Source organism: Callionymus lyra, chromosome 6 (genome assembly GCF_982586985.1).
Source record: "Callionymus lyra chromosome 6, fCalLyr1.hap1.1, whole genome shotgun sequence".
Lineage (NCBI taxonomy): Eukaryota > Metazoa > Chordata > Actinopteri > Syngnathiformes > Callionymidae > Callionymus > Callionymus lyra.
In genome coordinates, this window is record NC_141823.1 from 31,569,751 (window position 1) to 31,596,821 (window position 27,071).

At 38.4% G+C, this 27,071-nt stretch overlaps 2 protein-coding genes across 4 annotated transcripts; one reads left to right on the forward strand and one right to left on the reverse strand.

The window, feature by feature from the left end:
* The first annotated feature begins 7,500 nt into the window (after positions 1 to 7,500).
* LOC148078798 (myosin light chain kinase, smooth muscle-like) lies at positions 7,501 to 18,595 on the forward strand. Of its 3 annotated transcripts, XM_087792755.1 has the most exons (16): positions 7,501 to 7,618; positions 7,691 to 8,046; positions 9,811 to 9,957; positions 10,654 to 10,902; positions 11,560 to 11,690; positions 11,764 to 11,920; positions 14,116 to 14,442; positions 14,508 to 14,598; positions 14,685 to 14,876; positions 15,720 to 15,937; positions 16,357 to 16,480; positions 17,010 to 17,162; positions 17,358 to 17,487; positions 17,597 to 17,678; positions 17,826 to 17,966; positions 18,226 to 18,595. In XM_087792755.1, exons 2-16 carry the CDS (start codon positions 7,902 to 7,904, stop codon positions 18,426 to 18,428), a joined length of 2,490 nt encoding a protein of 829 aa, XP_087648881.1. In that variant the 5' UTR covers positions 7,501 to 7,618; positions 7,691 to 7,901; the 3' UTR covers positions 18,429 to 18,595. The 3 variants fall into 3 exon arrangements, with proteins under 3 accessions (XP_087648881.1, XP_087648880.1, XP_087648882.1); XM_087792754.1 differs by having other exon boundaries at positions 7,610 to 8,046; XM_087792756.1 differs by having other exon boundaries at positions 7,610 to 8,046; positions 14,116 to 14,433.
* A 44-nt stretch (positions 18,596 to 18,639) lies between these two features.
* On the reverse strand, positions 18,640 to 26,204 carry coasy (CoA synthase). Its single transcript, XM_087792757.1, has 10 exons — positions 26,123 to 26,204; positions 24,885 to 25,621; positions 23,396 to 23,610; positions 23,192 to 23,323; positions 22,519 to 22,708; positions 21,707 to 21,771; positions 21,534 to 21,618; positions 20,398 to 20,495; positions 19,716 to 19,862; positions 18,640 to 19,636 (listed from the first exon to the last, which is right to left on the reverse strand). The coding sequence occupies exons 2-10, from the start codon at positions 25,567 to 25,569 to the stop codon at positions 19,598 to 19,600; spliced, it is 1,656 nt and encodes a 551-aa protein (XP_087648883.1). The 5' UTR covers positions 25,570 to 25,621; positions 26,123 to 26,204; the 3' UTR covers positions 18,640 to 19,597.
* Between the last annotated feature and the right edge of the window lie 867 nt (positions 26,205 to 27,071).

The window sequence follows — 27,071 nt, forward strand, 5'->3', positions numbered from 1 at the left end:
GAGGAGGTCATGTGATGGTGCTGGTAGAGTTGGAGATTTGTACAAGGTAAAGGGGATTTTGAACAAGGAAGGCTGTCACTCCATTTGGAACGCCATGTTATCATACCCTGTGGACAGAACTTGATTGTAAACAGTTTCATCATACAACAGGACATCGACCCAAAGCACACCTCCAAATGATGCCATAGTTATTTCGAGAAGTAGCAACTGGTATACTGTCTCTAATGGAGTGGCCAGCACAGTCACCAGATCTCAACCCTATTGAGCAGTTGTGGGAAAAGCTTGACCGTCAGGGCGAGAAGTGCCCATTAAGTCAATCCAACTTGTGAGAGGTGCTTCAGGAAGTGTTGGGGTGAAATGTCTTCAGATAATCTCAACAAATGAACAGCTAGAAAACCAAAGATTTGCAATGCTGACATTGCTGCAAAGGGAGCATTCTATGTATATATATTCCCTTTATTATTATTATTATTATTATTATTATTTTACATTTCAGATGCACTGCCAGTGGTGTAAAAAAAAAATTCAGATTTTGATTTCACTAATTTGTCTGTATGAAATCAGAGATGATGATATACTGTATATAATTAAAAAACACTACACCATCATAAATGAAGGAAGTATCCTCAACTGAGGTAAGTCTGGAGCAAATGTATTGCAAAGTTTTCAGATTACTCTTTTCAAGCATGTATGCATGCAATGGCTGTTGTTTTTGCAAAATTCTTTAGTTATTTCCTAGCAGACACCATACTATCTTGGAAAAACATAGATACACAGATAAGGAGAGGAGGTAGATTGAATTCAAGATGATGTCCTACTCATAATATGGCCCAAACACAAAAAGAGAGTAATGGTAAACTTTTTGTACAATTGTGATTATGGTTCTACAAATGGGTGCGACTTGGCTGTGGATAACAACTGTTGGGCACAGCCTGAGGACTACCAAAGATGAATGCATTCATCACCCAGAAGGAGGCAGTGTCCCTCACCTCCCCCTCCTTCAGTCAGAAGGTGTCATACACGTAATAGTGGACCATAGACATAAAAAAAAGCTTGGATGGCAATAAGTCCAGTGCTGTCTCAAATCGCATACTACTCTTAGTATACTAGAAGTTAGTATGCATCAGTTTAGTGTACATACTAACTAGTACGCAAATTCTCCACAGATAGTATGTCTCAAATCAAACACTGCTGCTACACACTAACCGGAAATCACATGACAGTTTCTTCTTCTACTTCTATTTAACGATGTTGCAACCAGCTGTTTGAACCCTATCGCCACCTGCTGGCAGCACGTTTTGCAACTTTGGAAAAAGAAATAAAGAAAAAATATGAGAATCGAAATATTCGCGAGATATTTAAGCTGGTATCAGCACCGAAGACGTGTCCTCCTTCTACTGCTGCTGAAAATGCACCTGTAAGTATATGCATATATATGCATTTATATATGACGTAACTTCCGTTTAAAACGTCACTAAGATGGCGGCTGTTTAGGGTGGTTAGTGTACATCGAACCATGCTCAGTTTTGTGGGTGTGTTAGTACGCCAATTTAGTGTGCATAGCACACTAAATTTCGCATACTAAGAATTGAGACGCACTAACGCACTAAAAATACTAACTTTGAGTACGCTAGTATGCGATTTGAGACACAGCAATGTTCTAAGATTTAAATGGCTACTGCATTGATGCAGTGTAAATCAATCAGAACAGCATCATGGCGTGAAAGTTGAACAGTAGAATGAGTCAGTAACATAATAATTAATGGAAGTTCGAGCAGGTTAAAAAAATAAACCTTTATTTTGTTAAATAATAATGAAAATACTCTACAACCCTTTTTTTTTTATAGTTAAGAATGACTTCCGGCTCAGTCCTCCAAAAACAAGGGCACATACTGTCTTTAAAAAGAAATTGTAACATTCTGGATATTCATCATATACTCACAGGGGGAAATCATTATATTTTGAGTGTGTCCCCCGAAGAGGCTTAATAATGCTGTGGAATCTACGGTCAAGTTCCGAGAGATGAGAGATGACACACGATAAAATGAGATGGTTCAAACAGCAGTCAGATCCTACTTTCAAGAACCCTTAATCAGCCGAAGCATATGATTATTTACAGATTTCCATACATCATAACATGATAAACAACAGATGAACTTCACAAGGTTCAAAACAGAACTTTTAGAATTGGTGAAACGTCAGTCTGCAGTTCCGGCTGCCTTAGTCCAGACACGGCCTGATTAACCGTCTGGAATATCTCTGACAGGTAAAAGGTTACATCTCACTGGAGGGAAAAGAACTCTTGTCCAAAACCTCTTTTCACCTTCGCAAAATTCAAATTAACTTTGAGTACCTGGAGCACAGTAGAGGAGGAGATAGGCTTGATTATCATTCTGCTGTTTCCCCGTTTAAATGTCTCCCCTCATCATTATCTTCAGTTATAAAAAAACAAATTACTAGAAAAAACACCTCATATAGGAATATTGGATTGTTTTGAACATTCTCTGGTTTATTTTGTGTGTAAAATGTTCTATGGCATATCTTTATAAATAAAGCATCTGATAAGATTCATTTTAACCAATATTTAACAAGACAGATTAAGACATTTATTCTTTATTTAAAGAGGATACAATAGGTCTTCATTAAGACCCTTTTTCTTATTATTGCTGCTTCCCTATAGAAAAGAAAAAAAACTCACTCGTCATGTATTTGTTGTGGACTTTCTATTGCTTGTACAAGAGTCTATGCAAGTTTGCCATCTATACAATACAATAGTTAAGTTTCTCTAAAGAAGGATTCTAAGGAGTTTTTCTTCTGGACCACGTGGAGGTGCAGCAGCAGCCTGTGGGCAGCAGCTGTGACAAACCCAGTGAAGGACAACTCTCTCCTCCGGCCGCTGCAACATTTTCTCCATCGCAGGATTCTTGGAGTGAACAATGTGGTGACACGATGCCAAAGAGTGTTTTTTCCTCTTCCTCACATCTCCACTCCATCCCCTCAGTCGTTCTCTCGCCCCACTTTGTGCTTTCTCAGAGTTTCAGCTGTCCCTGACTCATCCCGGCCTTCATCATGCTCGCCCACTGAGATATTAGGAAAAGTACGTGATTATGTAAAGCATTCCAACGATTAACATTTTGTCCGTCAAAAGGTTGAACATCAGAAGTTTGACGGACACAAGTATGGGTTTGAAGAGACGCCAGAATGCTGGGAAGCATTCACACAATTGAGATCCTGTTCTCTTCTGACCTAAACTTCCGCTTCTCCACCCACAAATTTTATCTGTTTTGAATCGTTCAAACTTTTATCAATTCAGCTCGCTTCCGAAATGCGGTCTACGTTCTAGCTCTCTTATCTCTCCCACACTTTCTTTTATTCCTCTTTTTCTACCCCATTCATTTCAATGGGGAAAATCTTCAACTCATGTTTCAACCACTTCCACTTTGACCTACTACTACTTCTACTACTACTTCTACTACTAATACTACTACTACTTTTACTTTTACTACTAATTCCACTTCTTCTACTTTAACTACTAATTCCACTTGTTCTACTTTTAATGCTTATTCCACTACTGCTTCCACATCACAGCACGGTCAGCATTCATACTGATTTTCTTCTGGAAATGCACTCCTTCTAGTTCCCCTTTGAATACTATAGATCTAACATTTTAAATAAGTGCTTTGTTATCCCTCTTAGTTGCTTTTTTCACATCGTGAAAATGTCTTTTCCCTTTAATAATTATTCTGAGAGCAAGGAAATAGTGATTTGAAATATGCCAACAGTAATAGAAAAAAACGACACAAATTAATTTGAAATTAAAAAGTAAATAATGTTGTGATCCTTGCCTTAAAGTCAACGTTAGATTTACACTCTATTCATTTCCAGGCCATTTCCTGTCTATGTGAGAGAGGGTGGAACACAAGACGCCTCACATTAAATAGGAATTGTTCCGGAATTGTGACCAGAATAGTTTAGCTTCAAGAAGACAGTCTGAATTAAGTATGTCTAACAAAGAAGAGTGAAGAGTGTTTCTTCTAGATCTCAGTGCTGCATTTGACACTGTCGACCACCGAATCCTTCTACAGAGGCTAGAAAACCATATAGGCATACGTGGAACTGCTCTTAACTGGTTTAAATCTTACCTGTCGGATAGAACGCACTATGTACATGTCAACCACCTCTCATCGACACACACTAAGGTCAGCTATGGTGTCCCACAAGGTTCTGTTCTTGGTCCAATCCTATTCACAATCTATATGCTCCCACTAGGGGACTTGATCAGAAGACACTCTATAAACTTTCACTATTATGCTGATGACACCCAACTCTACTTGTCAATGAAGCCAGATGAAATAAATCAGCTAACACAACTACAGTACTTTATTACAGATATCAAGTCCTGGATGACCAAAAACTTCCTCCTACTGAACTCGGAAAAAAATGATGTTTTACTAGTTGGTCCGCAACATCTCAGACAATCATTAACTAATGATCTAGCTTTAGATAATTGACTTGCTCCTGCTACTAGCACCACTGTAAAGAATCTTGGTGTCTGCTTTGACGAGGACTTGTCATTTAAGTCACACATAAAACAAATCTCACGGACTGCCTACTTCCACCTTCGTAACATTTCAAAAATCAGGCACTTCCTTCCTTTAGATGCTGCTGAGAAACTCATCCATGCTTTTGTTACCTTCAGGCTGAACTATTGTAACTCTCTTCTGTCAGGATGTTCTAAAAGGTCTCTCAGAAATCTTCAGCTCATTCAGAACTCTGCAGCTCATGTCCTGACTAAGACTAAGAGGCGTGAACACATTTCCACTGTGCTGTCTTCCCTACATTGGCTTCCTGTAGAATTTAGAATACAATTTAAAATCCTTCTCCTAACCTATAAAGCCTTACATGGTCTAGCACCAACATACATTAAAGATCTAATCCAAACTTACCAACCTTCTAGGACCTTACGATCCTTAAACTCTGATCTATTAGTTATACCACAAATCTCTTAATGTAGATTTGGAGCCAGGGCCTTCAGTTTTCAAGCCCCTCTGCTGTGGAACCAACTACCAGGTTCAGTCCGAAGGGCAGACACCCTCTCTATGTTTGAAAACAATCTTAAAACCTTACTTTTCGATAAAGTCTATAACTAACCTAACTGTTTATCTTAGCTGCTATAGGCTTAGAATGCTGGAGGAGTTTTAGACACCGAGCTCCTTCCTTTTCTGCATTACATTCATTACCTGTGCAGTTTAAACCCACACCTTTTTTTTTCTCTCCCAGAGCCCCAGGGCTCCACCTCCAGAGCTGCTGCTGATCCAGGATCTTCACCACGTCCTCAGATCCAGAGTTCTCTCCAGCACCTCCATGGACTCTCCTACACTCCTATTTTTTCTCACTATATCCTCCCTCACTCTTCTCCTTATCCATCTGTCTACCCCCCCATCCTTCCTCCCAGCCGGTCATAGCAAGAGGCCGTCAACAATGAGTCAGGTTCCGCTCGAGGTTTCTGCCTTCTAAAAGGAAGTTTTTCCTCGCCATAGCTCACTGCACAGTGTTTCGCTCATTGTTGAATTGCTGGGATCTGTTTTTCCTTAATCAACTATAGTCTTACTTCAACTGTAAAGTGTCTTGAGATAACTTTGTTATGTTAAGACACTTTAAATAAAATTGAATTGAATTGAATTGAAAAGGGGCTCAATATGATCATATGAGGAATTTAAGCAGAGCTTTGTCAATGAAACATGAGAAATCTTAATATTATAATAACAGATTGGTTGAATGACGTTTGTGAAAACAGGATGAAAAGATGATCAACACACAGTCAGCATGTGTTTGAAGGGGTTCTGGTGAACAGGAAGTGAACTGATTGCCATAACTGAAGTACAGAAAACAATTATCCCGTTTCCTGTTTTGAATTCCAGTAATTGGTGAAGAACATGAAAACACTCTTGTCCAGTAACTTTTAATATGGACTGTATTTGCACTCTGTATAACTTTACAATTCTAAAAAGATTTTGGTGAACACAGATGGTTCTTCCTGAGGAATGTACAAATGGATCGATAGTCAGAGATAAGGAGTTTTTTTATACTGCCAAAAGAATGTTCACTAAGCTGCTTGATTTTATTGAGATACAGAAATCTGGTCAACATCTGTTCAACATTGCAGTTCTGGAATCAGAAGGGAAACAAAGCCAGAGCTTTTCCATTCATACAGCAGAACGTAAATGTTGTGAGTCTGTGGGTCATTAGCAGCTCAGCATTGTCCAAGGCCTCTCCATCAATCACCGAGTTTCCAACAGTTCGTTCTGAAGTCTCAATCTCCCACCGCATGCTACGGCTTTTACACATACCATGCCTTATACGTCTTTCCTTGAACTGTTCTCTGGCCTGGACTGACCCAGACGTGCCTCTTAACAGTATTACTGTTGTTGTGTGAGAGGGTCAACAAGTCAAATTACACTTAAAGCACTAAAAGTAGACGCCTGTGTGTACACAGACTGTAGCTATTTAACATTTTTAGTAACTATATTTGCTGAATTAATTCAGAAAATAAAGTGAAGCAGGCATATATAAATATATACACCTCACACAAATTCTGTCGTCATCAGATAATGAGGTAATTTCATGTAAAGAAAATAGTTTTTTCTCATCAGAAAGTCAACAAATGGAATAGGGTACAAAAATAAAAGCTTCAACTAAAAACAAAGTAAAAAACATATTTTTGTGCTTTATCTTATTCCTTCTTTTATTCTGACCTCCAACAAAAAATCTCATGTTGTGTTTGGACTGGCAATAAAAGTTTCTGATTCTGAATTGTTGTAACACAAGAAAAGTAAATCAGTTTCTATTCCTCTTTATCACAGCCATAAACCTCAGTGTTTTCCCTCGACATGTGCATCCACAAAAATAAATAGACACCATAAAATAGTCAACATTAATATGGGCAAAAACATGACAAATTCTATATTTAATTATTATATTTCCCCACTTTACACAAATTAAATATCTACCAACAGCTAAAAGACTGTAGACTTCAGACGGTTTGTAAAATATGACGCAAGCCAAGATCATGAACAATGAATACAAATATTTGATAAATGACTTGCAGCTAAAAGGCAGCATGATAAGGTGAAGAAAGGCTCTCACTCATGATTTTATCTCCTTAATCCTCTTTCAAATGGTTTGTACTCTTCAAGTTGTGTTCATGCTCAGAGACATGTGAAGATTATAGGTTGTGGAGCAGTAAAGGTAAAGTAACCCCTCAAGGCGGAACCTCTGACCTCACGACCAACAAATCTTCAGCGAGGGAAGAAGAAAAAAATATCTTTTGTTGTTGCCACGCCTGTAACAGCCCGGACAGTTTTCCCTGCTGAGTTCAGGTGTTTCACTTTTATGCTCAAATTTCCTCCGACTCTTCTTTCATTCTCACAAACTTCTATTGAAGTAGAAAAAAAAAACTCTTCAATGTGGTTTCCTCTAGCTGTAGAGAGGAGAAGTGCAGGCGGAAAGTTGTCCTACTGGCTCAGCCTGATTCCTGACAGGCAAGTTTGCCTTTGAGGGCATTGTTGTTTACAGGGAGGAGGAGGAGCCCAGTGGAGGAGAACCAGGTTTCCACCAGGTGAAGTCGATCTGCACTGTTTAAGAGTGCTATTCTAAACCACCTTCTGCTGGTTCTGCTTTCTCACCTTAGCTCACTGTGGTGTTCCAGTCGGCCTGTGTTGAAAGCAGCAGCTTCCTGTGTGCTGCTCACACAGTGGGTTGTGATTTTGGAGGCTCCTCCCGGTGCCATGTGTGACACAAAGGACATGCAGCAGATCCTCTCAGCACTTTGGATAAACTCACCAACAGACCTGGCTGACAACTGAGTGAACCTCTCAAAGGGATTTGTTTTCACCTCTGTGATGGAGGAGAGGAAATCAAAGACTTTTGTTTCCACTTTCCACCTGGCCCTCAAGTCTCTCAGCGGGGTCAAGAAGGCAGAGAATGGACAAACATCTAACAAGACACTAATGGGACACAACAAGCTGGCAGTTCCAGCTGCTCCAGGTAAATAAAAGGCCACATTTCTGATTGTTGGTGGGAGACAGAACAATGTAAGTAGATAAAAAAACATTACTTACATGTTCAGAAATCATTAATATCCAATTGATTGTTTAAAAAGTAGTTTTCTCTTCTCAATTTGAGTCACACCTTCCTCTACGGTGTCCTTTAGGGTCAAAAATGCAGCTGCAGCTGAAGCTAAATGCAACACAGCTAGAGAAATATTTGGTTAAATAATAGTTACCACAATTTAAAGATGTCATATCCAATACGAAAACACAAAGCACACACAAATCAGTTTAAATAACTATATATTTTTTTCTACAAATGTTTGAATTCAGAAGTTTTTATTTTAAGAATAAATAGATGTAAGCTTAAAAAAAATTGAATTACGACTCCAACAATATTAGGTTTAATAAGATATGCATTTAGGCACTAAAGTTCACACAATGTCTTTGTCTTAACAAGAAGAACTGTCTCGCCTGCAGTTAATACAAAACACTGCAGCGAGAATTCTGACAAGCCCTAGTAGAAGAACTCACATTTCTCCGATCCTTAAAACTCTTCACTGGCTACCAGTTTCTTTCAGGATCAACTTTAAAATTCTGGTTCTAACTTTAAGAACTTTTTATGTTCAGACCTTCCATCAGTGATCTGATCCAGCCTTACACCCCAGCTCGGGCTCTGAGGTCTGTGGATCAGAATCTACTGATGGTTCCACGCACACGATTCAGGACCAGAGGAGAGAAATCCTTTCAGGCTGTTGCTCTTAAGCTTTGGAATGATCTTCCTCTCTCTCTGTGTTTGATGGATGTACTGACTCCTTCAAGAGACATCTTAAGACATTCTTATTTGTGCAGGCTTTTCCCTGATTTTCTGGGACACCTTTGTTTGTCTCTATGTTATGTTGGCCTTTTAAAGCATGTATTTTATCTGTATTTTTGATTGTTAAAGCGCTTTGTGACCCTGGTCTTTAAAGGCGCCTTACAAATAACCTCTACTTTACTTCCTTCCTTTACAAAAGACAAGCTAATAATAATAAAAAAGAAACAATTATTTTTTCATTGAAACAAATATTTGATTATACAAATAATGAAAATCTTTTATCACAGTGATTTCAACTTGTTGAGAGAAACTATTTTAATTCAAGACAGGGCTGAAATAATGACATTTTTCATTCGGCTTATTGGACACCATGAACATAAATGTAAATAAATAAAAAATAACATAAACATTTGTAAGAAGTCACTCATTTTACATGTTGATACTTCCTACAAATGTCTTTATTTATTAAAACCTGCTTTTAGTTGGTTTGAATACCTGAAATTACCAGCTGGTTAAAATAAAATGACACACACAGACACACACACACACACACACACACACAAGTAAACAACTCTTGTGTAATTCTGTGTCTGGAGCCTTGATGAGGACATTGATGATAAATGGAAAGAGTGTTTGTCGTTATACACGAACAGACTCGTGTAAGTCAACATATCTACTGTGGTTTTACTGTTATTAACAAAACAGAGTGTATTTCAATGTTCCTGGAAAACTGAGCTCTTATCGCGTTTGCCCACCAGCACTGCGTGAGTAAACAAACTGACAGGATTCCAGTCCTTTTCCCACAGAGCTGGACATTCCAACATTGCAAATGACAAACTTCACCATCACTGTTGATGACGTTGAAACGTCTCGGCAGCTGCTTTAAGTTAAATGTGTTTCAACGGTAAAATGTATGACTGATAAGCTTTTTTTTTCTGTGTCCAGATGTTAAGCAGACCGCCATCCAGCCCCCTGATGGGCCTCACTTCCAGACCCCACCGAAGGACTGCACCATCAGAGCAGGAAGTGATGCTAGTTTTTGCGCTGTGATTACAGGAAGTGAACCGCTGAGTGCTTCCTGGCTGCACAATGGTAGGAGACAAATAACATCCACGTTAAATAAATTAAATTCATGTTGCACCGACTCAGATTTAACGTTCAATCTAAGGCACATGTGTCAAACTTTATGTTTCCCGCCAGATGGTTGAAAGTAGGTGAATTCAAAATTATTATTATTAACAAGTATATCAATGTTTTTTGGGACCTTTAGACATCACAAAATTGTCGAAGGAAAGTAATGTGGAGATAATAAGATTCAACAGAAAGACACAGAAATGATTACATCCGAACTTATACTACTTATGAGAGTTAAGTATATTCACTTTTTTCTGGGCAACCTTAACCGTAAAAAATATTTTTGGCCCCTTGTCTGATTGAGTTTGACACCCCTGATCTAAGGTTTTTTTAAGAAGGCCCTAGGGCCCGGTTGGCCTTTTGACCGTAATAATGTGGCCCTAATGAGGTAAAAGATGTAAAAAACAATTTTGCTTTGTATTTATTTCTATTGTTCATTACTAGTAAATATAATGTGTTTTAGTTTTTTCATTTATGTGAATTTCAAAAAGATTTATATAATATGATAAAATCATAATTTCAACATACTTAGCTTATTTTTATTACTCGGTTTTACACTTTTCCCTCCTTTATTTTTGCTTGACGGCCCCTCACAAGCCGTTGTGCCAAATGTGCTGTAGAGGGAACTGAACATTTACAATTTCATTCTTTTAGGCAGTCAAGTTCCCAACAGTGAGACTTCCTTCATAGACGGCGTCGCCAGGTTCTCCCTGACTGAGTGCAAACCTGGAGATGCAGGGTCGTACACTTGTGTGGCGGAGAACGTCGCAGGGAGACAGTCGTGTAGAGCTCAACTCCATGTCATCTCTAAAGATGAGGAACCCACTAAAGTAATGACCTGTAACCAAGAGCTGCACAAAGAGAGCGACAATACTGATATGTCCAGGACTGGCTCAAATGAAGGTATTAAAGTAACTCTCTGTCACTCAAACACAAACTTCTTTTTTTCCCAACTCCACTGTGACTCGAGTTTCATAATAATCCAAATATCAATTATGTTTTTAATTGTTACATTGTAGCTTCATGCATATCTTTGCTGTTTTTCGTAGTTTTTACATTTGTCTTATGACTCAAATTGTGTCTTGGCCTGATCTTTATTTTTGGTAAAGAAAGATCCGCTAATTAAAGGTGTGTTTTTACTCGGAGTTCAGAATGACATCACCTGTTCGAGGCGTGTGTGTGTACTATATCCACCCCAGTGCATGAGTTGTACAGAACAATTACAAAAATTATAAAAAATATTTCTCTAAGTAGTGTGTGGCAACAATAAAGGAACACTGCATGTTCAAAGATCTGTAGCAAAATTTGGAGTTGCAGTGAAACATTACATTTCCTCTGCTACGAAGATACTTTTTAAAATGTTTTATTCTATTTCATTATTGTATTTTGTATTATTTTGGTGTAAATTAATGTTCAAAACAGTCAAAACCATAAAACTTTGAGGCTCATCAACATGACTGGCTTTTCTTTTGACGTGCAAAGCTCACAGTTGATTGGCTGACATGTAATCTGGACACCTGTGCACATGGAACGAACTGACTTCCTAAATTCATTTCTCAGTGGAACCTGTGGAGTTCTTTGAGCCTCCAGAGCACGTTGAGGTCCGAGTCGGAGAGCCGGTCATCTTACTGTGTGAGTTCAGGAGCTGCTCCAACCCCGTGGCCTGCTGCTGGATCTTCAACCGAGACGACGTGAGTCGAAAGAACGAATCACACAAGTGTGGCTTCATCCTTAACTTCGAGCGCGATGCTGTCCTCTGAGCAGGTGCTGGAAGGAGGACCCCGGATGTCGGTGAGCAGCAGTGGGAGTCGAAGCTGTGTTGAGATCCCTCAGACGTGCTGTGATGACACCGGCTCCTACACACTTGTGGTCAGAAACAGACGAGGTTCAGCACAACACACCGTCTCCCTCAGTGTCATAGGTAATGTTCAGGACATCGTCATCACCATTGTTTTATCTCCGGGTCGAAGTGACCTGAAGGCCCGAAAACAAATGTGTTTGAAGAATCCCTTGTGTTGTCTCTGACCTTAAGATAGCACAAGGGTTTTCTTCTTTCTGTTAAATAGATTAGAAGCTCAACATTATCACTGATAATAAAATGGTCAAAACATGGAGTTCGTTCCGTCGCTCCAACACGACGTCACTTCCTGTTCCGGTTCTTATCCTTCGCTTCGTTGAGAAAGATGGACAATCAAAGTGTGTCACGGGTCGTTTATTCGCTGCTCCAAGTCAAACGAAATACAAGCTTTACGATCGATCGTCCACACTTTCTCCCGGCGACTGTACAGGTCAATAGCCTCGGGCAGAAAAGGTCCCGATCTGTAGAAACATCAAGGGGTCGTCCTTTCCGGCCAAAATGGTTCTTTCAAGTTCCCTGTTTCCCGATCCCCCGTTGAGAGGACTTCCTAATTTGTCTTCCTGTCATCTTATCATTCAAATGTTCTCGGGTGGGGGTTTCCGTCTTTTAGCCCCCCTTTCCCGGATGTGTCTTGCTTCGTTCTTTGATCTACGATCTAAGGTGTGATTGGCAGATAAACAGATGTTTGAAATAACCGGTGTCATATCTCTAATTCTGTTTCAAGCTTGTCTTGAAACAGTCTTTCAGTCTGAGTGAAATGTTGATCGTGAATGTTTATTCAAGCGTTTAAGCTCTTAGATCAAGCGAGTAGTTTATACTTTATATTTTGATTATCTTTTAGCATTAATTTAAGTATGGTGTATACGTATAGTGTATAATCATTTTAATCTAACAATAGATAGACTGTCTAAAGTTAAAAAATAGAAATATAACAGACTTCAAATACCGGCTAATTGGAAATGCAAGCAATGGATGATATAATAATTTTCCAGAGTGGGCGCTATAGCAAACTGTTACATTAACTTAACTAACGAAAACGGCATCATGGAACACGTGTATATATAAAACATAAACATTATACGTAAAAATGAAAACAAAATGCACAAAAGGAGGAAATAAATTTACATAAAATATCAACAAAGACATGAACTAAGTAAACGTTTGAAAAGGGGTAGAAATGATAACTATTGTTCTCTGTTATCTCTTATATCTCATTTGATACTGTCCACATTGGTTGGATTGTACCAGTAGTTTAAAATGAAGATGACATTTTGAAGATAATTTGTTAGCAACCCTAGGATTTATAATATATACTGTACATATTAAACAACCTTTAATATCAAATTAAGTTGTTTTTTTGTGACAGGAAGGTATTGAGTTTTTAAACAAATGCAAAATTGAAGCTGTTGGTTCTATTAAATCTATACAATATTGTATTTATATATTTATTATATGTGTTTGTAGTATAATATGAACGTCTTGGCCATTTGGTAGAAGTCTGTAGGTCTGGATATCCAATGATACAAGCACTGGACCAATTATTGGTCAGTTTTTCTGGAGAATTGTCAGTTGATGTCTTGTCAGACTGAACACTTATGACTCAGATACCCAATAAAATGGTGAATGTTTTAATTCAAACTCCATTTGAAGCACAAATGTAAATGTAAAATATGTTCTGTAGAAGTTTAACATCCATCTGGGTTTTTGCTTTTCTGGGTTAATTCCAGGTTTTAGATTAATGTGTGTTAACAAACGTGTTTCCTGAAGTCACGCTTAATGACCAGTACTGTGAGAGTATAGCAGTCTTCAGGAGTGGACCTGAGGTCAGTCTTCTGTTTGCTCAGTAGATCTACACCGATGACCCACATGACAAAGACACACCGTTGTCTCTTTCACTTGTGAACCTAGTCCTCGTCGCTTTTCTGTCTTTGTCACCAGCCGAGGCAACAAGAGCTGATTCATTACTTTTTCACGAAGGTTTCAGAGGTATTTAGAGAGAGTGGACTGGTCCTGGACTGTCGGTAAACAAGTCCAAACATTGTGGTCCAAACACAGCTGTGTCTGCCAGAAACATAACTGGTGGAGCATCTTAGTGTGGTCGTGTCAGAATGTTAGAAGGTCATCATTGTTTTCGTCTCTTATTTTGATGAGAGAAAAAACAAATGTATTTGAAAAGAATGCTTAGAATATAAATATCATATATACAGTATGTACGCGTTTTACTTGAAATGGGACTAACATCTTTGAATTTCTCTCAGATCATCCTGACCCGCCGGCGTCCTTCCCTGTGGTGTCCCAACTGTCCTCCCAGTCCCTGGTCTTGTCCTGGATGGGTCCCAGCTATGATGGCGGCTCAGCTGTTCAGGGTTACATCGTGGAGATGAGACGGGAGGATCTGGAGGAGGACGGCGGTGGCAGCTGGACGAAGATCGCCAGCCGCTGTAAGAGCACTTCCTACCAGGTCAGCTCCGGCCTGGAGCCTCAGGCTCGGTACCGCTTCAGAGTGAGAGCCTACAACTCTGCAGGAGTCAGCGAGCCCAGTCAGCAGTCGGACCGCGTCACCCTGGCACCCATGAGTAAGTCAGGTCTGTTGTGGTTCAGGCTACATAAAATGAGTGAACGAAGTCTAACTTTTCTTCTTCTGCACCAGATGAAGTTAAGAAGGAGACCTACGTGACTGTCACCATAGACACCAAACACGTAGTCAGAGATCACTACGACGTCCTGGAGAAGCTTGGCTTGTAAGATTTCCTCTTTAGTCCAACTACCATCAACTTTCTCCAAGACTTTGTTTCTCAGCCCAAGTAATGCAACTTTTCATTTACAGTGGGAAGTTTGGTCAGGTGTTCAAAATGTGCCACAAGGAGACGGGACAAATCTGTGCGGGGAAGTTCTTCAAATCCAAGACGTCAGTCGCTCTTCGGGAGATCGAGCTGATGAACCGTCTGCACCACCCGAGGCTGGTCCAGTGTCTGGCGGCCTACCACACGCGCTCAGAGCTGGTGATGGTCATGGAGTAGTGAGTAGCAAGAAAACCTTTGCACAGCAATATGAGAGAACATGGACATACATTTCCACTTTCCAACAGCAGCGATTAAAGTCCTTCTATTGAACTACTTCTCACTGTGTAGAATTATTTGCCGAAAATCAAAGAGTGGCCATGAAGTGTATAACAAATTCAAAGTGAAGAAACCATTGAGTCTGTGAAGAAATATATTTAGCGACTTCAGGACCTCCATAGAGACGAGGTGAAGAAGTTCAGTTTCATTCATACACATCAAAGCAACAGAAGAATCGACATATTTCACAATTTGACTGAAAAAATTGACATGCAAAGCTTATTAATGTAATAGTCTCCACCTCCAAGGGATTCATTGTAAAAACAAAGCGGGGTGTGTTTAGAGGAGGAGTGAAGCCATTATTCCGGAATGGAATTCACTCTAGTAACCTCTCGTTCGCCAAGACTTTGGACGGGAGAGAACTTTATAAAGTAATAACTTTAAAATGAAGTAAAGTTCTGAAAACATTTGAAACACAAGAGCAAGTCAAGTAAAGTTTTTTTGACATTAGTTTCCCTTTAATGTATTATTTCCCCTTATTTCAATTTGAGCCATAACTCCTAAATATACAGTAGATGCACATAATCTGCATTTTCATAAATCTCCAACTTATTTTTACTCTTTAACTGAAAGACTTCTCCACACTGTTTGCTTGTGTTTTGTTTTTTGTATAAAATAAACCAAGTATCTAAAAAATTGAATTAAAATATCCGTCTTTGTTTAAGATGTATAAGTTATTTAAAACGTGTAGATGTCAAGTCTCCTTTGTTGTTTGCTCCTACAAGTGTGTTGTGTTCATGCAGCATTGCTGGAGGTGAACTCTTTGAGCGCCTGGTGGACGACAACTTTGAGCACACGGAGCTGACCAGTGCTTGCTACATCCGGCAGATCCTGGAGGGAATGCAGTTTGTGCACAAGCAGAACATCGTCCACCTGGACCTGAAGCCAGAGAACATCGTGTGTGTGGACCCCACAGGAACACAGATCAAGATCATCGACTTCGGCTTGGCCAGCACTCTGGGTGAGCGTTTATTTCCAAACCACCTGTTTTTCACGTCCTGTTCCATCAAACCGTTCCGTGACTAAAGTCAAGGATCTCTTATCAATATTCACTCTAACCGTCTCAGACAGATCGTGATGCTCACGGCACACACAGCAGGATCTCACTTAATCTCACGAATCACAAATTCTGCTATTTCCAGTCGTGTTGTGTGAGGAACAACAAACAAGAACGTTTCATCATGCACTGAATCTTCATCATCATGATAATGTTGAACATCTGCTAATTCAAATGCTGGAATGAAAACTGAAACAAGTTTCTGTTTTATTTGACATTTTGCACAAATTCTTTACATTATCTCTTTTTTCTCCCATCTCAGGAGATATTGTAGTTTTTGCCAGATAATCCCTTCTATTTATTCTATTCTATTATTCCCCCAGAGGAGAGTCAACCTCTCCTGGTGATGCATGGAACTCCTGAATATGTGGCCCCTGAAGTCATCAACTATGAGCCAGTGAGCCTGAAGACTGACATGTGGAGCATCGGCGTCATCTGCTTCCTCCTGTGAGTAGAAACATGGTCACGGCACGAAGATGATGGATGAGGATGTGTGCTGAAAAAATGATCACACATAAAATACCTGAGCAGAAGATGTTGCTATGAAAACAACACCCTATAGCATAGGGCCTATACATTCCGCATAAGGGGTCGCTCGGTTGCAGCATTTGTCGACATCTGCTGGCTAAATTGTGAATAACAACCAAATTGTCTTTATTATTGTGTGATGAATGAAACCCAAGGCTCAATCAAAAATCTTTATATTCATGATTTGATTTCGTTTTTCCAGTCCTGGTTGGAAATGTATAAGTTGAATTAATGCATGTTTGTTATAAATCACAAGAATTGATAAAGTTGCGGACAATGCAATAATTTGGAAATGTATATGAAAAATATTTTTTTAAAGCTTTGGGCAGTTTCTTGTTCTCCATTTTTCATTAGACTTCCCAGTGTGATTGGTTAAATAATGCATAGATTTGTAAGTGTTCATATTTATCCTCAATAATGCAAAGATAAAACCAATCTCTTGCTCCAGGCTGTGTTCAGAATCTCCATTCCAAGGAAACACGGAAAACGAAACCTTCGCTCTGGTGACTGCTGCCCGCTACGAGTTCGACGAGGAAAGTTCTGAAGTTCTCTCTGAACAAGCCAAAGACTTCATCGCTTCTCTGCTACAGAAGGACCAACGGTGAGGACACCATGATGTCTCTTCTTTCAAAGAATAAGACGTTTGAAATCAAATTAAAAATATGAGGCCGATCACTAAAGGATCAACGAAAACACTGAGATTAAATGGTCCTGTAACTATTTTGGAATATTGTGACTGACTAGTTGAAGGGTTGCATTACTATCACCAGTTTTGACTCTAGTGTCTGCTCCGTAGACGTCGTCTCTCCTGCACAGAAGCCCTTCACCACCAGTGGATCCTGTCTTTCAAACCTATGAGCCGTCGACAGACAAAGTCCCTCAACAAGCAGAAGATGAGACGTTTCCTGGCTAAACGCAAGTGGAAGGTATAACAATTTTCTCATCCCCTGAGTGACCTTTTTGTTCATCGTGGACCAGAGGCGGGTTCAGAAATTGTAGATATTATCCAGTGATGTTTGTCCTTTTCACTCACAGAAAACTGGCAAGGCTGTCCTGGCCCTGCAGCGGATGTCTAACCTCTCCAGCAGACCAGACTCTCCTGGCGGCCTGTCAGAGGGTAAGACTGATAAACACAAGCAGAACACCCCTGCAGCTCAGTCTACATATGTCAGATGACTCACTGCTGCAGATTGTCACATTGAGTTCCTCTTCTTTGTGATCAGGAAAGCCTTTTTTTTGTGTTACCATGATGTCTTTCATGCAGAGCCATGCTGGAGCCCCGCAGCAGAGCAGGCCATCCAGTCCCTGGACAAGCAGCTGCAGAGTGAACCTCGCTTCCAGCTGCCCCTGAAGGATGTGGCCCTTCCAAGAGGAACTACAGCAGAACTGATGTGTAGAGTGAACGGTACACTAGGACACCATGAAAATCTTTTAGAGTTGTGCGACAAGTCTGAAGGGAAAATGTTATTTTAAATATTGATTTAATAAGCAAATCGTTTTTTCTGATATGATTGACAAATCTGGCGCATAGTTGGGCTCTTGATGGAAATAAAACAAACCTTCAGAACCATTATTGTATCTTCGCTGAAGAGATCTGGCGCCATCTGCTGGTTAAAATGATAGCAGCATATTCGATATAAACTAATGGCAGGTTTCCTCGCCAGGTTACCCGCTGCCACAGGTGGAGTGGCTTCACGACAGCAAGCCCGCGTGTAGTTCCTCCAGAGTGACTGCTTCTCTACAGGACGACGGCTCCTGCTCTCTTGTTCTGTCGGAGCTGGAAGCATCAGACTCTGGGGTCTATGTCTGCAGGGCCAGCAACAAGCTGGGAGAAGCCTCGTGCTCCGCTCACCTCAGGGTGAAGTGACGCCTGAGAACTGAACTACTGGCCTTTGAAGCACTTATACATCAACTTTTACTCACCAATGCCACGTGTGTAGGTTTGACGAAAACTCACTTGTTCAACTATTCACCAAGTTTTTTTTACCATGTTTTAATGTCAACTTTAACAAATAAAAGTATATTTTGTTGAAATTGTTTCACTGATGGACAGAAAGAAGGCAACAGTATTTGTTTTGAAATCTCACCTTTATTTCAAAATACATGATTGCATAGCAGCAGCTATTCATTTATTTGTATAAAGTATTATTACCAGTTAATATGTACACACATTAGTCATACATTCACAAGTCTGAAAATATGTCGTTTTTAACTTCCAGGATCATCTACCATTAAAAAAACAAACTCCCATCTGACAAAGTAAAAATGCAAGTACAGACATAAATCCAGGTTCAAACCATCGGATGGATCCAGGAAACCTCAACAGGTGCAGATTTATTGATTTATTTATTAATACAAAAACCTTGTTTGGACCCCGGCAGGAAAGCCAGTGTTTCTGCTTTCTTATCATAATAACGACAAGCGCTGAGAATGTGTTTACTTGATTTAATTCAAAGCCCTCGGGTTAATCCAAAGTCCTAAAATGAATACCATTTTAAATTGCAATTTCTCATGCTTTCTGATTCTTTTCATTTATACACTACACTGGTTATTTTTCATTGCTTTAATGCCCCTTCTTAAATAAACATTTAATTTAATATTTCCTTGTAACACAACTCAATGTTTACTTGAATTCATGATTTGTTTTAATTACATTATTTCTACTTTTCTTTCAAATTCTCATACTCTAAAAATAAATTGACTCTAAAATACACATTTCTTCCAATATACTGTACATTTGAGAAACTTTTAAATAAAAATAATTCATGCATGCAAAATTGGAGAATCTAATCTGGCATCTTGGAACAATGGTGGCTCCTTGTGTTGTTACAAGGCTTTTGAGAGAGAACCCTAACTTAAGTGACTGAACGGTCAAAATCATCAGGTCGTCACAACAGAAATTATTTTAGTAAAAGTCACCAGAAACAACATCATCAATGGACGCTGAATATAGGTACATCATTGTGACCATGAATTTAAAAGCTGGTGAAACACTCATTGAGCAACCGACTATCAAGACCTCACTGATTTTCTCCGTTAGATTCTCTCCTGCAGGAGATTCCAGGCCTTTACAACCTGGAATGTCGAGAACAAACAAATTGAATTCCATCCAACGAACATGATCAGACAAGTTCATCAGCAGAATTCCATTTACCTGTTTCTGGGTGAACTCCGGCTCCCACAGAGTGCTGAGCACCACGTTGGCTTGCTCTACCTGTTTGCTGTTGGACCATTGACTCTGCAGTCGACGCTCAGCATCTTCGGTGGAAACGTTGTCTCGCTGCGTTATTCTTTGTATGGCCTGCCGGGAAAACAGCATGTGTTCAGTGAAAGTGCGTTTAAAAAAAAGCTTTCAAGAAACTTTGTTTTTTAGGCCTTGTTTCTGTGTCACAACAATATTTGTCATAACACGTTGCTTATTGTATAGTTTTAGCTTTCATTTATATTATAACTTTATTATTATTGCTTATGTCAGAAGTACATATTGAGAAATAATAGTAACGTAAAGAAACAACATTTTAGACTAAGATGGAGTGAATTTAACAAGTTATTAATCATCAGCCAGACTTTCTCCATTTTAAACCCATTACCTTGAGACAGGGAACAAAAAATAAATACGGAGACGGAGAAGTTTTTCTTTGATGGTTTCCTTGAATAAAAGTTAGACATCATGCATCATAAATCAAACCTTTATCACGGTTTATATGTCCATGGTAAGTGACAATGTGGCTTGAAAGGACAAATTAAAGTCCTGTATTACATTGTACACTGAAACTATTACATAACATGAATAAATAACTTGACTCAAAGACAAAATCCAATCACAAACTAAATACCTCTTCATCAGGAATGGTCGTCACCCAGACCTCATGAACCATGTCAGTCCAACCAGCCTGCAGAAGAACAGCAGCGTCCAGCACACACACGTCTTTACCTGGCAACCACCAGAAGAAGTTAAAAGTAAATTCATACTAAATTCATCATGATTTCAACTCCTACGAAAAAAACATGGTACAAAAAAAGAAAATACTAACGTAGATATTTTTTTCCATTTTAACTTTCTATTGATGACGTGGACAACACAACCTTTAAACAAACACATTTGTAAACTTCCTTCAGTTGACATTTGTGTTAATTGAATTGCCTTCAATCATTTTGTCAAGATTAATTTAATCAATAACATAAATATCAAACATTATCTAATCTTTTTGCCAAGTTGGGAATAGTCATTGAATTTAGACTCACATTTCTGCACAAATTATATTGAACTTTAAAGCATATTATTAAACTTAAGGAAGCAACTTATTACAATTTTAGGTTAACTTAATAGGTGATGCTGAGGACCCTGAAATTGCAATTCAAGATGACATTTTAGGGAGCCATTTATTCATTTAAATTTCCATTTAACTAGGACATAAACGGCATTATCATGTTTATATTTTCTAAAATATAGTCTCAGCGACATTTAAACAAAGCAAAGTATTTTGTGTTTAGAGTGATAAACATTATGACAATATTCTCCCGTTTACTGCATAAGAACTTTGGCTCATAAACAGATATTTGAATCATTACTCAACAGCAACTGACCAGTTATGATCTAATTGTTAATTGGAATATTGAAAACAAATATTTCAGAGTGAAAAATACTGACGAGTGTAAAGACAAATATTGTCTATAGGTACAGTATATGCAAGAGATTGTTGAGACTGATATGTTTATTTCAAATCCTTAAGCAGGAATAAAAGTTTTAAACTCAATGTTTTGTTTTCTTCAGATCTTGTGAACAAAAATACAATTCAATTACTGTTATGAATGTATTAACTGGTTCAATAATTATTTGTTTTGACAGAATCTACATAATTTAATTAGTTGGTGTCGCTGAATATGGACAGAAGACTGTAAAAGTTATTTCTAATTTTGTGATGATCTCTTCATATATGTCATAAATGTACAAGTGAAATCCCAGTCATACCTTCATCTCTGGCATGGCTGACGATGTCCTTTACAAAGAGTGCAATGGTCGGCCACACAATATCAGTTAAGGCTTTTAAACGCTCCTGCAGAGCAAACGACCAAACACATGTTAATGACCAAAACACAATCGTTCTCTGAAAAGGGTTTAAAAGCAAAATAGTGCTACATTACCTGGTTTCCAAACACTTGTTTTCCTAAAGCTCTTCTATTGATAGTTTTGTCTTCATTGAGAATTTCTGCAAGAGAAAAATATATAGAATTACACAGAGACAGTTTTCCCTCCACAACTCAACTCGACTCATATTAATGGGTCAGTACAGGAAGTTAACATTAAGATGCAATTTATTATTCATAGATGAAATGATTAAAACAAATACAAATAAATACCATTAATTAATAACAAAATATGAGAAGATAGAATTAATTGCATTTGCATTTAGTAATTAATATTATACCTATATTTTCGTTTTTAAATGAATCAAATAAAGAAAACGATTATTTTTCATAACGTGAGATTAATTTAGTTTTTGAATTTAGGTTTACGGAAAAATCTAAATGATACAGTATATTCTTTAGATATTAATATCAGTAATAGTCATGTGTGAAATATTAGATATTGCATTCAATTATTCATATTAAATTGTCTATTGTAATTTTATATATATTTTCTTCTTATAACAGATCCATGAAAAATGCTAAAGTAAACCTTTCCGTCAATGCAATATTTTAAGAAAAGATGACAACTCGAAGGCCTGATCAAATCTTAAAGCCAGACTTATTAATCCATTAAATATGCTTCATCTTTAAATGTAGTGGCTTGTCTAAAGAAACAACTTACATAATCTATAGATATGTTTTTGTGTAATACAAAAAAAGCTTGATAGGTAAACATTTAAACCAACTATAATGCAGGTTTAAAGCTGCTGAAGCCCAACACAGGCAGTGATAAAGTTAAGTTTGATCAGTGTTCTTGTTTACTCTACCTCGGCCAAATGTGTCCACCACTCTGTGGTACCCTGGGGTGTCCACTTCATACACTTTGTGGCCCAACTGGTCACAGTCGATGCGAGAGGCACCCAAAGCCTCCAGGCGTCGAGCAATTGAAGTCTTTCCACTGCCACTGCCTCCAGTCAAACCAATTATATACGGTCTCGGAGGGAGGTCTGGCTTTTTCTAGACAAACACCAGTAGAGTGTCGAAAAAATAGCATTTGACTACAATGATTGAAAAAACAACAACACATTTATCTAAATTGTTCTGTATTAAGACTTGAACAAACTAGTTCAACTAGTTGAACAAACGAGTTAGCTCCCTGCACTTTGTTAAAGACAGTAGTTTGTCACTTCAGGGGATTTAAATTGTCTTCTATTGGAATACAAAACTTTGTAAACATTCAAGGCTCTAATCCTCAGAACTGCTTACTTCACCTCCACACATGTAGCTTGAGTAGTTATGCATGCACCCTTTTAGGAACTTAATCATTAGAAACATTAAAACGTTTTACATTTTAGCTTTGTCAATCTAAGGTCTGCAGAAAAACACATTGGAGTAGAGGGTTATTATAATCAAATGAGAAAATGACAAATCAAATGTTTGACGATGATTTACAACGATTATCGTGTTTGATTACTCTGTAAGTGTGGATGTTCTAGCTACCGTTGGAGGTACAAGAAGTGTCCCCAGCAAACGTGAGCGCAGACTGGATGAGCTTATCTTCTCATCTTCTGTCTCTGTGTGGTGAACATCCTTCAGTAACTGGATCTCGTGAAGCACAAGAGCTGAAAGACCCTGAAAGGAGACAACAATATTTTTTTTAGTAACAAAGCATCTGGTTGGATCATCATGAACAAAGTAACTCACATTCTCCACACGCTTACGATTGACTGCATCACCTCCTCTCCGGGTCTCCTCACTGACCACAATGCATTCCAGCAGAGGGTCAGTCACCGATGGACCAAAGGGGTCTTCTAGAGGGGTTATTTCAATCTGCAGCGAGGGCTTGACATCTTGAAGAAACTCCAGAAGTTTCTGGACTCTTAAATTATATGGTTCAATGAGCTCACTCAGTACCTTTTCTGAGGAAGAGATCAAAATAAACAAACATCTTTATTTATGTTTCATGTTTAGACACCTCATGACTTGAGGACTAGAAAACACTAAAACTACACATGTCCTTCTTATTATTCATTTAACTCAAAACAACATAATTTTAGTTTATATCAAGATAATCATTCAAAGATAAAAATGCCAATGTTTTGCTTTACTCCCTTTTTGTGGTAATATGTCTTGTCAAAAAGGTTCAGCCAATTACAAAATAAGGCACAAATAAAAAAAGACACAAACCACAACAATAAAAAACTGCATCCACCAGAAAATGTACAAGAAAGTACCTTCATAAGATGGCAGGAGCACTAACTGATTTGTGACACAGTAATGTGTTTATAAGTGACATGCAAGCAGCCCAATTTCAAACACATACATTCACAAAAGAATGAACCAACACTGTAGAATGACTGCACTGACATCACATAACTTAATTATACAAAACATTTCCACTTCGGTCAGCATCACAATAGTTCCCACAAAATAGGCTGAAAAATTCACTCATTGTAAAACTATACAACTCAATATTTGGTCACTTAATTTAATCTCATTTTATAGCATTTTGCGATTTATATATACAATTGTACACTTTAAAACATACACTATAATTATGTTGTGCATACATCTAGCATGTTGAAAAGTATTATTTTTGACTGAAATAAAACATTCCTAAAAATAATCAAAGTTTTAAGAGATTTGAAAAGGATCAGAAGAATAGTTCTTATTTTCTTTCACTGGACATAATATTAACGTCACATTTTTTATTACGTTTATTTTTAACAAATTCTACTTTATAGTAACTGGAAGGTGTCATGAGATCATTTTGTTTGTCACGGGATAATTTTGATGTTTAAAGTGACAGTTCATGAACTAACCCGTTAATATCATGGGATCTATTATGGTGTTTTTTCACATAAATGTCACCTTTAACAATCCGTGTTGTGCATTATTTTATGTGGTTGTCTTATTCCGTAATTACTTTTTGTTCTATGGTATATTTTATGTTAAAGTTGTAAGTCATTTAGTGCTATAGCCAATTCTAGCTTAATATTTGTTTGCAATACTGCCACATTATTATTATTATAAGATATTGTTTGCTCTTCTATGTTCGATACATTTTTGCTTTTATTTCGCTTTCTATAGTGACAAAAAAATATTTTCAAAGGTTTAGTAACAAATCATTCTGAACTACTATAAATCTGTAGTTCAGTTGTGCATCATCTGTAAAATCACATCACTTACTTACTTTTCAGCATGGCTTGGTCACAAACGCCAATGGAAAATCTTCTGTTTGCCAACATGCATGAGATGTTGAGAAGTGTCTTGTGTGCTCCATGAAGTCGGTCAAATGTCCCTCCAACAACGACATCATTGTAGGTCTGCAGAGGCTTGGCTGACTCTTCAGCCTGTGTCACACTATTCTCATTTTTCTGCAGTTTCTGGAGCTGCGAGTGCAGCAGCACCGAGTGCAACACCGGCCCACAGACATAGCACTGACCCGTGTACTTTTCCAGATGCTGCGTCACCTGCGAGGACTGACCCGGGTCCAGCGGCAGAAAGTCCGTTAGCACTACATCCGGGGAGTGAGAGAGGGACTGAGGTGTCAAAAAAGGATCATTAGGAAAAGAGTTACTGCCGGTTGACCCAGTGGAAGAACCGACATTACTGAGTAAAATACGGACATCAAGATGCCCACATATGTCTGCTGCTTTGCTGTAAAGGCTAGTGATCAGCTTGGACAGGTCCACTACTGGTGGAATGTAAACTGGTCTTGGCTGGCTGGTGCTGCCCAGATTTAGGCCAGGGTGGAGGTGGACGTAGAGTATGCGGTCCACTTGCTGAGCAGCAGAGCTCAGCACTGGGGCGAGTCTAGGGGGGAGGGCGTGAAGGGGTGCCGTCAGCACAAGAATACCTGTGCTGAACATGGACATCGCCTCGGCTGATGGGGTCACAGTATCAACACTTCAATGACGGCTGGAATAACTGGAAGGAATCAAAAGAAAGAGTAGAGTCACATGTTCTTGATCTGAAAACATAACCTTTCATCAGTGGTCATCACACTTAATGTTAGCATTAACAAATTACTTTCATGACATTCTCTTGGATGTTAAACACAATGTTCTAAGACGGGAATAATAAATACTAGTGTAGTTCTTCGTCAACACTGAATGTATAGTTCTATTTGACTATGTCTACTTGGTTATTTGCTGTGTTTCGTCATATTTGTAGTAGCACATATTTTAGTTAGAATGTGTAATAACTTGTAATGCGTGTCTTAAGATGGCAGAGAAAAGCACAGTCACCTTTATATGTTGCTGAACCCAGCTGGTACCAGCTAAAAGCTAATTCTCATAAATAAAAGTATGATTCACTTCATTTGCATTCGTTGTATCGCAGTAAACACAAAGCATCAACAACATGACGATGGATATGACATGCAAGATAAGATTAAACAAATTCTAAATATATTTTTGATGTGTTTACCTGAGAAGACAGTCTCTCAAGCGAGACGAAAACACATCGAATCCGGATGTAAATAAAAAGAGCAGCCAGCCCTCATGTCGAGGACAGAGTCTCAGCCAATGGTCTCGCTCTACTCTCTTTCGTGGGGGATTTGGCGGTTGCCAAACAATGTAATGTTGCATCTGCGCCCCCTACTGGAAATATATATCATATATCAATATGGTTATTAGCTATCTGTAATAAAATACAGTTAAGCCCACAGTGTCCTCATCTAAACCTTGATAAAATAGTTTGTGAGTAGTCAATAGTTTGCTTTTCTATTCCTCCAACTTTACCTTATAAATATAAAAAAAAATCATAGTTATCAAATCTGTCTTCCCCACATTTATTTCTATTTAATGTACTATTCATGTCAATCCCACTACAACATACTGTCATGGCTATGTGACCTTTATGTTCTATAAATCTGCTTATATTTCCTCTGATACAAATATGTGCAGGTACCCAGAAAAACTGCTATTCCCAATATGATGAAATGATCACGTTCTGATAAGGAATGAGCTGAGCAAATCTTCAATCCAGTGTTTCTAGTAAAATTGCTATCATTTCCCAAGTCTCCCTGGACATACACTCACAGATTCATTTTCACACTTCTGATATTGTCTAATAATCTAATCATGATTGTATTAATCCTGCGTGTGGCTTTAATAGTTTTTTCTGCCCCAACTAACTCCACACAAAACACCTCACAACACTTCCCAAAAATGTTTTTAATTTCTGTCGCACATGGTCGTTTTTAATTGAACTACTATCTTGAACTTCTTCCCCTTATTCCTGCGTTTTTAATAAAATACTTAAATTTGCTTCCCCCTATGATCCCCCTATAATAGCTTTGTTTGGGGATTTGATGATTGTACTACACCTGCTGCTGCTGTGACAATGTGTATTGCTGATTGGACAGACAGTGTTG

What these genes read in the sequence shown, in the direction of transcription:
- LOC148078798 (XM_087792755.1), top strand. Translation starts at nt 7,902, where the DNA reads ATGGAGGAGAGGAAATCAAAGACTTTTGTTTCCACTTTCCACCTGGCC. An exon ending in GGCAGTTCCAGCTGCTCCAG is followed by an intron (nt 8,047 to 9,810) that starts GTAAATAAAAGG and finishes TTCTGTGTCCAG; the next exon opens with ATGTTAAGCAGACCGCCATC. An exon ending in GGCGTCATCTGCTTCCTCCT is followed by an intron (nt 16,481 to 17,009) that starts GTGAGTAGAAAC and finishes CTCTTGCTCCAG; the next exon opens with GCTGTGTTCAGAATCTCCAT.
- coasy (XM_087792757.1), bottom strand. Translation starts at nt 25,569, where the DNA reads ATGTCCATGTTCAGCACAGGTATTCTTGTGCTGACGGCACCCCTTCAC. An exon ending in AACAAGTGTTTGGAAACCAG is followed by an intron (nt 21,619 to 21,706) that starts GTAATGTAGCAC and finishes TTTGCTCTGCAG; the next exon opens with GAGCGTTTAAAAGCCTTAAC. An exon ending in CGGAGTTCACCCAGAAACAG is followed by an intron (nt 19,637 to 19,715) that starts GTAAATGGAATT and finishes TCGACATTCCAG; the next exon opens with GTTGTAAAGGCCTGGAATCT.